Raw genomic sequence first — 13186 nt, forward strand, 5'->3', positions numbered from 1 at the left:
TGAGTTTAAGTGACTCATAAAAATATATTTATGAGTGTTTAAATGCACACATATATAGATCTTCTTCCTACAGTACTTTGGTTGTATTGCCCATAGTTAGTTCACCATTTACCTATGTGCCTTTTCTGGTCAGCAGCATATTTTGGTCAGCAGCATATTTTGGTCAGCAGTCTTGCTAGTATTTAAGCTGCAGTTGCCTCATGGTTTTCCTTTTCAGTTCTAGCAGTTTTTCTTCCTCCTCCCTCCCTGCTGCTATTATAAATACCTCTATGTTTTCACATATTTTACGTTGTGAGCTATGCTATGTATATATATATTTTGTTCACGCTTATTAATATTATATAGAGATGTGTTATTACCTTGGCTTTGCTGTTGCTTATATTATATATGTGTTCTACTTTCATTTCATGCTTGTATATATATTCAGCTATTTCTATATATAAATGTTTTATAACTTTTGTCCTATCTACAGCAATAGAACTGTACTCTACAATGATGAGTTTTTATGTGTGAGTTTAAAGTAATAATTATCCACAAAAAATACCTTGCAATTACCTTTATTGTAGCTCTCTATTGTAAGTCTATAAAAGCAACAGGATGACAAAAACATGCTGAAGATATAGTTCAGTCAGTATTTTACATTTTCTAAATTTCAGGGTTGCGAGTCCCGAGTCCCACATCTTGGTTCCCGAATCCCAGGTCCTGAGTGGCCAAAGTCCCAGATCCAGAGTCCCACTTTTCTAATAAATGCCTAAAGTATGTATGAAATCGTATGACACTTTTACAAATTAAAAACTGCACCTTCTTCACAACTTTAACATTTCCTACCCAACACACATTTTTAATGAAGATCCATGTCATTTCATTTGTGGTGTGATGACTCATGCTTTTTTCTGGGGTTTTGTACTGAAGTATTATGTATACCATATTAATTACTAGTCAAAAAGCACTACTCTATACAGTTTTGTGGCGTCATTGCCATTTTTTTTTTTAATTTAGCCAAATTGCCCAGTCCCATGGTGATAATAGCCAAGAAGAACCAAGGTGATAAATGTAGAAAAACAAGAGCTGGAATGTCTGTCTAAATTGTACATTTGTATAAAAAATTATATTTTCTACATCATGTTTGAATATATAAATAAAAATTGATTTTATTCTTTGTTTATATGTTTTTATATGTTTGGATATAATTCAGATGTATTTTAACTTCAATTCCAGGATCCTTTTAAAACCAAATATAATTATTATAGTTTCATATGCTTTTTTTCAAAAATAAAACATCACATTATTTATACTAATTTCTCGGTTTTTTAACTCACAAAAGTTTTTTTACATAAGCTACCCTGTTCATATTTTTTGTATCTTATCAAGCTAAAAAATTTTATAAAGACATGTTTTACCTTGACCTTTTTCATGCTTAATAACATTGTGTTCTACTTTTTTGTAGCTAGCTATACATTTTTAGCTACTACTACATTTTTCTAGAGCAAAGCGAAGCCCATTTCCTCATTATTATAGTCAAATATTATAAAAAGTTGCTACAGTGGAGAGTATTTCGCATTTTCTATACAATTTCCTTCAATATCCTTAGCCTCACTCAAAGCAAGCTAACATAAAGCTGCTGATTTAGATATAGAAAAATAATAGAATTTGGTCTTTTTTATGCTTATAGTAGCTAGCTATACCCTAAAAAAATACCCTAAAGGTTATAGCTAAGACTTTCTAAATTATGTCGAGTGGTTCTCATCAAATCGTCAACATGTATTGAAAATCCTTAACTTAATTTTCTGATATACACAAAAATTATGTCTTGATACTTTCCATTTCTGTAACTTGACCTGAACTTTACACTAGTACTGGATATCATGCTAGGTCCAGCTCTATCTAAGTACCAAGCTAGCCTAACTTATTAATATTCTTCTGAAATTTCTGTTCAGTCTGGAATAAGAGCTTTTTACCCTGCTTTCGTGAAAACTTATTTTACAAGATAAAACTGTGATTTTTTCAGCTGAACAAGATAACAGCATAAATTTCCCATAAAAATAAAATTGGTAAGTGAATGTTTTAGCTGCATAGGGTAACATCAGACTTTTTACTGTCTGTTGATTTGAACCGAAGTTAGGATAGTTTTTCAAAAATGGGTATTATGCCTATACGTATGTACTAGTAATAATTTATGCTTAGTACCTTATTACACGATTGATGATCTAATAAAGGTAATAAGCATAAATTATTAGTTGAGACATCTTGCAAATTTACTTAATATCAAAACATTTGAGCAGTATTCACTTATGCTCTCGATGATATCTTGGCATGTGCAAAGTTGCTCTCATCTTTAATTATATGTAAAAATGTGATGTCAGCATTTTTTAAAACTTACTTATGACAAATCATAACATCCTGGATTTTGAATATTTAAAATCAAATAATTTTAGAAGGAAAAAAGATTTTAAAAAAATTCAAAAGGGCTTGATAAACAACTTTTTATTCTCCAAAAAAAGCGCACAGAGTTTTTGAAGCATGCAAAATAATTGCAGACATAATTTTGTTGTGAAATTTAAATGAATAGTGATATTATGAAGAACGTAAGGTATAGAGAACATTAAAGTCGGCCCCTTTCCTTCATGCTGACACTCTTATGCTGGGCTGGTGCATTGCACTGAGACTTGAAAGAAAGACAGAAGACCATTTGGAACCATGCCACAAGTCAGTCCGACCTTCATCGTCACAGAGAATGTTGCGAGAAGAGTGCGCACCCATGCAAGTTAAATATAACCAGAACATGGCAGAGGTTAGGCGTCCTGTACCTTAATACAGCTTTTGGACGAATGTTCTCGTGATGCACTAATACCAAAGAAAAAACATGTTCATTAAAAAAATCTTTTTGAAAGGGGAAAAATAAATCAAATATGTTTAGTAATAATAATCAACAAAATTGTATATCAGATTAAAAAGAAATCCTGAAGTTCTGTCTCCCACACGACACAGCAGGTAATAAGTTAGCCCTGCCCTCGGTTTTTTTGTGAAGACATGTTCTGCGAAGACTCTAACAATTGAGTCTCCTGTACAATTTTGCTTTGCATTTGACTGTGCCAGTGACAAACATTTTCTAAGCATGTCACCAGCGATTTCTGCGATATTCAACTTAATGATGCCCTAATGATGCCCTAGTAAGACAAGGCGTGTGATAAAGAGCACGCCCGAATTTCACATAACGTGTGCGGAGGCGTGCGCGTGCGATCGCACGCCATTCATGACCAAGACTGCTATACTTTATACTTGTACTAAGGGGTTCCAAATAAAGTTTACAATTTAAGTTTACAATTTGTATAATTGCTCTATCAGATGTCTACCTAGCGTTAAACGTCTAAAAGAGCAAAATAAACATAACGAGACATTTTAATGCCAAGTCCCCCCCTAGTTAGAAGAATAAAAAAAGTTGAATTTTCAAATATTCACAAAAAAAGTTAAGCAGGCTATGCGTGCTGTAAATCCATAAGCATATATAATATGCACTTGTAAAGTTTTTCATTTACATTTATGCTCTGTTAGTCTAATGACTATGACACTCATGCAAATGAGAGATCCTGGATAGCATCAAAAAAACAATTATTTACATACACAACAACCAGGTATAACAATGAGTATGTGTATTAGCTATTGTGAGGATAATTAGTACATACATTCATCACTTTCATTAATACAGCACAAAAATGTCAGGCAACTTTATGCACTTGTTTGTCTCAGCATGCCTCAAATAATCTTTTCAGAACAAGACTTACTAAAAAAATTCAGTTGCAGTCCTACGGGACCCTGCCCCCTGCTTTGCAACCATTTCTATATTGATTGTAATTTTGTCCTTATCTACAGCAAAAAACTGTAGAGCCTCTCAAAAAAGTGCGACATTTGATCTTTTAAAGTGCAAAAAAATAACAAATGCCATTCTTAAAAGATCTAATTCCCTAAAATATTTGATCTATTAGGTATCTAAATCAAGCAGTCTACAATAAAATATCTAGAGTGCTTAGTTACTACTTATAAAGGTTTTAAAAATAGTGGTGTTTTAGTTATATACTATGTAATTGCAACAGTTTTCGCAAAATTATTTGAATAAACATGTATATCTTTTTAGCAACGGGATCTGGAATAATACAAAATATATATCATTCATTGGGGTGCAATAGTAATGTATGTTGCCTTGTTTTTTTCCAGAATCACAAATATAAGATTGGTCTTTTTATCATTTTAATTTATCTTTTTTACATATTTTGGATATTTTTTACAGTATATAAATAATAAGAAAGATAACATTGATTTCCATGTGAGATGAATTGAATTAGTCAGCCAAACAAATTTTTTGTGGAAATTGGATGGCAATTAAAGGTTCAGCTAGTTTCTCAATCTTCAGAATAGGGTGAGTCTTTGCGTGAGCAAGAGCAACCGCTCTCCCCTTATTGATAGGCCCACCCTAACAACAGATGATACTTCAACAAAAAGTATTGAATTTATATTATGTCTGTATGGTTTTCAATATTAGTAACAATCTTGTGAGCTATTTCTGGACAAATTTAAAAAACTGTTTCACAATGAAAAAATTATAATATCCGTGAAAGGTATTGGAAAGATCTGATACTTAAAAATGAAGACATAATATGATTTACATTAACTGGTTAAGGAACTTTTACATGGAAAACTGATTGCACTAAAACACAGATTTTCGATTCTGGGCATCTGAAATTGGCTGTATGACGTGTAGTTGGAGGTCAATATCTGAAAAACGACTTGAAATTACGATTTAAAACTTCGCAAAGTATTTTTACATATAATTCCGGAGAATTTATATTTTTAAAAAATGTTTTTATGGTAATCAAATTAATGAGATAGTCCCTGAGCACTAATTGTTGCACTTTTTGAGAATGACTCTGTATTCCACAAACATGATATCTGAAATAAAATTCGCTTACATTGCAGCATCAGTTCACCACATTCAATGCAGAACCTTCCCTTGCCCTCTATTTTGCATTTTGGGCACAATTTGACAGGTTTGTCTTTTTTTTCCAGTTTTTTCCCACATTCAATGCAAAAGCGTCCATAACCTTCTAATTCACAAGCCATACACCATTTTGGCTCTACAACTGTAAGTTTTGTTCCGCAGTCAGCACAAAATTTGGTTCTCCCTTTTTTTTTGCATTTCACACACCACTTGTCTTCCATGATTTGTTACAGGCGTCCGTATTTTACTCGGACATTTTTTCACTATATTTCTGAACTTGGACGAATGATTTATCGCTATTTTCAGGTATCACGTGCTCTTCCGCAATGCCCATTGGTCCAGGCGCAAAAAACAAATGTTTTCTTAGAAATAAATAGACCTCGGGTACACACTATCGGTTTTACTGAACGGCTGCATCATTCAGCAAACAAGCGTTTGTCTGATTTCCCCGCAGAAGGAAACCTGCTTTCGCTATTGCCCTGCATTTCGTATACGCCCTCCGCGGAAATTTCAAAAAGAGAAAAAGGATGAGTTTTCTTTACTGAACTTGATTTCTTGTTTTTCTGGTTGAGTTTTAGTGAAAAGTATATATTTATAAGTAAGAATATATTTTATATATATTATATAATATACTTTTTGTTAGTCAATATTTATATGGCGCAGATGTAAACATCAATACAAGATACATCATTGCATCAATTTTATTACATTAGATTGAGTTCAAATGGTATATTGGACTTTAAGGAGTCCCCCACTGCATTGCAATTCTTATAACGTTGAGGCTGAATAACAAGTTTATATAATTGACATCATATGCCGTGCGGGCATTAAGCACCGCAAAAATTCCTTGCAAATTGTACTGCAATTGAGGATGACGAAAATGCATTGGATAATTTTAATGACAAGTGACAATTTATTCATTTAAAAATGCTATAGGTGTGAAATTTTTTTAAATGATAAATTGCCTTTTCTTACCGTCTAAGAATTTGAGACACAAAACATGAGAAACAGTTTAAAAAAATTCCTGTGCATGGTCTTAAAAGTCCACTTCAGGTCATTTTAGAATAATTTAAATAATTGATATTAACTCACACTGAAACTACAGGATCCTAGAAACATAAGAAGTATATCTATACTTTTTACTCAAATTAAATTGGTTTACCACATTTAACCAATTTATTGTTCACTTTTAGTGTTTTTATTTTTACTTTTATATCAGAAGGAGAATGAATTTTGGTAAGTGGGAATTATACACTGATATTTTTTACTAGTGTTATCCTTAAGTTATGCTTTGTGTGTGTCAATATACAGAAAATCTCCTCTGATCCAAGGGTATGATTCTTATAAATTCATCAGATACCCATGTGAATTTATGACTTTGCAAACAACTTAAAATAGCTATTGAATCGTTTTAAAACTCGATTGAAAGAAGTTTGGGAAGGAGAAAAAGTTTGAGATAAGTGTCAGGTTTAAAGATAGGTCATGGAGACAGTTATTATAAAAACGATGATGAAGTGTTTTTATAGTTGTGTATTTTTGTTGATGTTATTGTTTATTTTCCACGTAAACACATCTTGATATCAGCCAAAGAAATTTCGCAGTCTTGACCAAACTGTATTGGGTTCGGATATCAACGCATTAGCACCTAAAAATAAAAGAAAGTAAAAAAAAGAACCAGGGCAAGAAAATATGTATATTTTAGTAAATCAGTCTTAAGGTTGGTTCCCACTGAGCAAAAATTATACACAATGATTGTAGGCTTTCTGTCAGTTTTAGGTCTTATGACGCCTAGTGAAAACCACCCTTTAGTATTTAAATTGATTCTAAAAAGTGCTCCTTAAATTTCTTGCTATATAATAATGCAAACCTATGTCCCTAAAGCTCCTTGAAAAAGAGCTCTGGGGAGAATGCGTACTAACACCAATTACGAATATGAAAATTTATCAGGGAAACTTTACTTCTAAAAATGTACTAAAAGTCAAGGAGGTTGTAACTGTTCCAAGACAATATTTTTTTGGAAAAGAAGGAAAACATCTGATATAAAAAGACTCATACTAAGGTTTCTTTTTTAAAAAATAACCAATTCCGTTATACCTAAGACACAGTTGCCTGGTTGGAGACCCTGTGGATCGTCAGCTGGGTAGGAGAAAATCAAATGACTTTCGCAGTAGCCGTTGGCTTCTAATTGTCCACCACATGTTTCACCTTCAACTTTTGCACATTCGTAACACCCACATGCATTGCGCACCACACCACCTATAAAATAGCACGCCTTTACGTACAATCCGAAAATTATGACGATATACTTCCACACTTATTGCTATTGAACGAAGATAGCCTAGAGAAAAATTTAGTTTAATTTTCAACTTGGTGTGTGCATTTAACGCGACAAAAAATAATAAAAACGTTTCCTGGCCCTTTTCTCTCCTGTATTTGTGAAAAGATGATAGCTTTTTATGTAGTCCAACAACCAGTGTGTCCAGATGTCAGAAAAGATAAAAATGCCTTGGGGACGAGGTTGATTGTCTAAGTTTAAGTCTGGTAGGCATTAAATATAGGATTTTCACAGCACACTGAAATTTGAGTTGTTTACTACCCTCTTGAAACGTTTAATGACATCTCAAGTACGTTACGACATTTCAAACCACGCAGAGGACTGGAACGAGTCAGTATGAGATATGGTCAAGTTCAAAGAATGTGACCCGTTAATCTTGTCTGATTCATTTTTCTCATATTTACCGCTTACTTGCTATAGAAACAAACGAGTGTTTGGTATAAGCTTATCTCCGCGAATCATGTGCCAATGAGCTTTCAACTATCGTTCTTAAAATTTATATTATTCTCAGTTTTAAATAATGAGTCAGCCAAATTTTAGAAAGAACTTTTTTTTCTAATGCAAACACACCGTAGCAACGTAATTATTTTGTTGCCATAGATAAAATGTGCAAATAGAGCTATTGTAAAGTCCGCCTCCACTTTTATCTATTTCTGGCATTGGGACAGCAAGACAATTAGTACTGAGGACGAATTTGAATTATAGTGAAATGACTTCTTCGCAAAATTTTGACAGTGTTATATTTTTTGGACTCAAATCCGTTTTGGACTTTTACTTCAACGTATAAAGAATATATTTTCGTCTTTAGACCCCACTTACATGATTAATAACGACTTCGTCTCTATGGAAGTTTTTACCCTTGTTTACATGGTTTCGGAACTCAATACTAATACAAATCTCATCCCGGTATGAGATTTGCACCGATGTGAAATAGTCATGTTAACGCGAATTACCCAAAATGAAACTATAGCGCATGTATTAAAAAGCTACTAAGCATGTGTACAAAGGTATGGCGCATGCGCAGTTCCCGATATGAAAAACCCCATGTAATGAAACCGGTTGCTGTAATGCTGGTCAATGCACAAAAATTTGCTAGCGACAAAACTGTATGAATATTGTTTGTTGCTTTTCTTTGTGTAATAAAATTATACAAAGGTGGAAATCTTAGTATCCCAGATACCATCTTACCTCTACAGGAATCCGCTGCAACAGGTACACAAAATGACCCACACTGATATGATCGACTTTCATTGAACACAAACAAAGTGGACAAAAGAGAGAGAATTATAATCATCTGAGCAGACATTGTAAAACTATATCGTCGTCAGGAACCAGCTTGATCTAAATTTCTTCTCCTTTTCTTTTGCGTGCGTGTTGATGTCGTCAAGTAAATATATTTTGCTAAATATAAAAATAATCTGAGCAAAACCCAACACTTTTTTATTTTACAGGAATAATTAAACTTCCCAGGAGATCAAAGTACAAAAATGATTTGTGATACACCTGGAGATGTTTTCTGTGATATATCTTTATGTAAAAATTAAAAATCATTGTCATAAAAGTGGCAAAGAAATATAAGAAATATTGTTTTTATATTTCCCTTGAATCCTTTTTATTAAAACAGAGTGAATCCTGTTTCCCTTTCTTTGAAATGCGAGTAAGAAAAACAACACAATTGACATAAAAGAAGTTTTCCTTTCTTTATTGTGAATAACTTTTGTTTATTTCCAATTACAGTTGACTTTGGAAAAACCACTCCAACAATGATCTAGTTTTTAAGCTCCTTCACTTCCTGCTATCTGTAACTGCTAAACAATTTGTTGTTTTAATTTATCCCCTTTTTTATTTAATTTATTATTAGGAGCCTAGCCCTTTCTTTATAAAAATGTTCTTATATAAAAGTGGAAAAAATACTACCATGATATACCTAAATTTGCATCGGGTATGAATAACTATTTCGTCCCACCTTAGCCCATCTATCGAGGTATAAAAGACATTTTTTATATGGTTCAACATTGTAAAGTTGGTGAAAAAATACCATGTTTTCGGCACACTATAGGCAACCTGCAAACGATTTTCACACAATATTTTAAACATGAGTGATCTCATCATATGAAGCCTTTAAAATGGTATCATGATACAGTGATATTTTTTGTTCTTCTAATAAGTTACATGCTTTTTTTATAAGAATATGTTTATAATAATACTTGGCTGGGATTTAGAGTATTTTAAGGACACTTCTCAGGCAGATTTTCCACAGAAGGTTAATTAAACAATTTAATTATCAAGCTTTTTTTTGCTTTTGAGAACTATGTATCTAAATATCAACAACGTGTCACCTACAATTTCGTACAAAACATTGACACAGAGGCTGTTTTTAAGTCACTTTTCAAATAGTGACAAAAGTGTCAAACGGTCAATGCTCTGCAGCCAGCAAGCTGCAAAGTCGCTACATTTGCACAAACGTAGGACAGGCAGACAGCGCTAAAAATTTTCTAGTTGCATTTTATAGAACACCCGCACAACGAAATAACCATGCTGTTGTCAACCACAATTAGCACATTTCAAGAGTTTGGTTCAAATAACCTAAGATCTAAGCCCTAAGTGCACACAAGTTTAGAGTACATAAATCTGATTATAGAAGCAGCCTATGCAATTACTTGTCATGAAGAACTTCGAAATTAGCTGTCTTGTTTCAACAAATTTTGATCAAGGTTGAACGATTGTGTCAAGATCAACAGATGTATAAGAATGTGCTAAGGATAGTTTCATCCAGCTCTGGTTTTCATCATTCTCATAAGAGAATGTGGAATACAAAGAATTAATTTTGGATCAGGTGAACCAGTTAACCATTTTGTATTGCTCACAGAATGAGCACGTGTGGACTGTCCGAATGGCAAAACATATCTGGCGCATATTTGTCATTTCACCCGGAGTTACTATTTTTATGTAGAGATTCATTTGTGAACAGGGGTGGTAAAAAGATTGGAATGATCCAACGAACGTTCTATCTGGTTACTCACAATCATAACGTCTAGCAGCGTTTTGAAACGTCGAAGCAAGTTAGTAATTTGTCAAAAATAACATACGAACTATCACGTGGGTTAAAAAAAAAATAGTGCAGTGTTTTAAGAACAAAAGCACTTCTAGATATGAAACAGCCTCATCCCGGTCAATTTTTTCTCAGAATTTACTGGAAGCACTGGGAACGATGCTGGAATTGGAGTATTATTTGGCTTTATAGCGATAAACATTTAGAGCTGCTTCTTTAAAGTTTTTCCATGTCATATAAATTGTTGCCGAAATTGATATCAAGAATAGTTTTTTTTTATTTTTTTAAGAAAAAAAAAAATGGAAAAATAATCTAGTACAACTATTGGCTATTCTTCTTCTTCATTTCTCTTTTCTTTCCAAAAAAATCTCTCCAAAAATTCCAATCATAGCGTTCGACTGAGTTAGGATCTGCAAAAAAAAATGGATAGAAAAAAATAAATAGACAAACATTAATTGTTAACAAACGACATTAATAAAAAAAGTAATGCAAAATTCCTAAGTTTGTAAAGATCTTTATTATCTTTACTACTCACTGAAGGTCAACCATCTGCTGAAAATGATTAGCGAGGAGTTTTTGTTGCAAAGGTTGACCACCACATATTTACTCGACTAGTTATTTACGCCTTGAAAACGAAGGAGTCAAATATTAAAAATCAAATACGATCAAATTTAGTAATACTAGTAATAGTCTATTGTTTCATGAAAGAAAGGTACAGTGATTAATATTTACTTTGTTATACAAAGATTGCCTGCAAGATGAATCTATGGTCTTCAAAGTGACTAAACTTAGGGGTTCCTTATAACGTTTTTTGTTTAGATTGGTTTGGTTTGGATTTTGTTTTTATATTGCTCGATGGATTACCAATTATTTTATCAAAAATTTTGAAAAGCTGTTATTTTAATATCATCAACCATTCCAGTTTATTGAAATCAGGGAGAAGTGAGAAAGATTTTATAGTTTTCAAATTGTGTGTTTGCGACTTCTACAATAACTCTAAAGGAATATGTTACATCAACGAAGGATGGATGTTCCATTGATTATTAAAGGTGTCGACTTACCTAACATGCATTTTCCTGTGGAGTGTTCAACAGGTAGATATCCTCCTTTATCTTTTCTTTTCTTCTCACAGTATAAACCTTTATCACAATTGCCCTTTATCTTCCACATACCACCGCATTCTTCACCTTCGATCTTTGCACATGTGTAACAACAACCACAAGTGTCTTTTGTCACCCCACCTTAAACATAAATATACTTAAGTGGACATGGTTCGGTGAATGAATACATTACTGTAAGAATGGTTAAGTAACTTAATAAATAAATAAAAATGAATAAATTAATGAATGAATAAATTAATGATTGATTGAATAAATAAATGATTAAATGGATGAAGAAATAAGGAATTGGGGAAATGAAGAAATGAAGAAATGAATGAATAAAAAAAAGTCATAAATGATTAAATAGATAAATAAATGAATAAATAGTGAATAAATAAAAAATGAATGTGTAGATAAAAAAAATAAGCAAAAGCAACACCTAATAAGTGAAGCAATAATCTAAATATTCTAAAACAAGGTTTTTCATTGACGTTAATTTATCCTTTCTTTTTGCCTAGCCAATGAAAAAATGGAAAACAATATCGAACTAATCATATTATTATTTTTACCTTTGCATTCCGATACTCCTATTGGTCGGCAAAACCTTTTTTCGCAGTCACATGACAACGTTTCTGTTTGGTGAATTAAAGTGACGAGAAACAAAATAAACGGGTATGCACTTTGTATATTCATGTTGTGCGTGCATTTGCAGATATTATTTTTATATATTTCAAGTAAAATATGAAATTAAGAAAAAAAAATATTGCGGCTTATATAGTTTTTCATTCTGGCTAAATAATTGATAAACCAAGTTTCAATAGCTCACATTTTCAAATGTATAAACATCCGTTTATTCCAAAAGTTACATCCCGGATTCACCTGTTTGTAAAGTAGAATAAAAAAATGGCGTATAAATTCTTGTACACCTTTAAAAGAAACATAATAGCTCGGTACGACTCCTTACAACTTTTACCTCGTGTGCAAAATGATTGAAAATAGAAAGCTTGTCGTTGCATTTTTAACTGTTATCAAATTTTTCATCACTATAAGTTTTAAATTCACTTTTTCCGTCTTCACCAAACAACGATATTTTTTACCTCTTTGTGAAGTAGAAGATTTTGCTATAAATATTTTTACTTCATCATTTTTTGTTTTCATCTATCTAAGAAATTTTGCATTTAAATACTAAAAGAAAACCAGTATTTCATGACTTATTATCTCTCAAACCAAATGTCAAAAATCTTGTTAGTATATCATAAATCCTATAACGTTAAAACTTTCAAAAGCGACCTCGTTGATTCTTGGGAACTCATTTCTGATATGTAAAAGAGTATTTGTTATTCGAGTGTTTCTTTAGCAAAATCCCAATTACACACTTTTTAATCAAAATTTTTAATGTAAAATGTAAAAAAATACAGTTTATTTGACCATCTGTGGTTGGAACTTCGTCAAATTGACTCGTTTTTAGCACATTCTCACTCAGTTCCCTGTTAACATGTAAATAACAGTTATTAAAAATATTGTTAAAATAAATAATAATCCATCTAGCACAACATAATACTGAATCAAACCAAACAAAAAAGGTTAACAGGAACTCTTAAATTTGGTCACTTCGGGGTTCCTTAATAGTTAAAGTTTGAGGGGACCCTTTGTATTGCATTCAGATAGAATGTTTTCTAACCAACCAACCTCGTCCTGGATCTGTT

At 32.3% G+C, this 13186-nt stretch overlaps 2 protein-coding genes across 3 annotated transcripts in view; both read right to left on the bottom strand.

The window, feature by feature from the left end:
* The window catches only part of LOC130613201 (E3 ubiquitin-protein ligase rnf213-alpha-like), a 188388-nt gene extending 183100 nt beyond the window's left edge, over positions 1–5288 (bottom strand). Inside the window, exon 1 of the mRNA XM_057434530.1 lies at positions 4965–5288. Coding sequence (XP_057290513.1) covers positions 4965–5214 — 250 coding nt within the window. The 5' untranslated portion in view covers positions 5215–5288. The remainder of the gene's footprint in view (positions 1–4964) is intronic.
* The window catches only part of LOC130613207 (venom protein 302-like), a 31379-nt gene extending 19138 nt beyond the window's left edge, over positions 1–12241 (bottom strand). The window contains exons 1-5 of one of the 2 annotated variants that reach the window (XM_057434544.1): positions 12050–12241; positions 11442–11621; positions 8517–10790; positions 7088–7249; positions 6509–6638 (exon numbers count right to left, since the gene is read on the bottom strand). In XM_057434544.1, coding sequence (XP_057290527.1) covers positions 10702–10790; positions 11442–11621; positions 12050–12173 — 393 coding nt within the window. In that variant the 5' untranslated portion in view covers positions 12174–12241 and the 3' untranslated portion in view covers positions 6509–6638; positions 7088–7249; positions 8517–10701. Of the gene's footprint in view, positions 1–6508; positions 6639–7087; positions 7250–8516; positions 10791–11441; positions 11622–12049 lie in introns of those variants that run through there. The other variant, XM_057434545.1, reaches the window with a different exon arrangement.
* Positions 12242–13186: the final 945 nt, after the last annotated feature.

This window comes from Hydractinia symbiolongicarpus, chromosome 10 (assembly GCF_029227915.1).
Source record: "Hydractinia symbiolongicarpus strain clone_291-10 chromosome 10, HSymV2.1, whole genome shotgun sequence".
In the NCBI taxonomy this organism is placed as follows: Eukaryota; Metazoa; Cnidaria; class Hydrozoa; order Anthoathecata; family Hydractiniidae; genus Hydractinia; species Hydractinia symbiolongicarpus.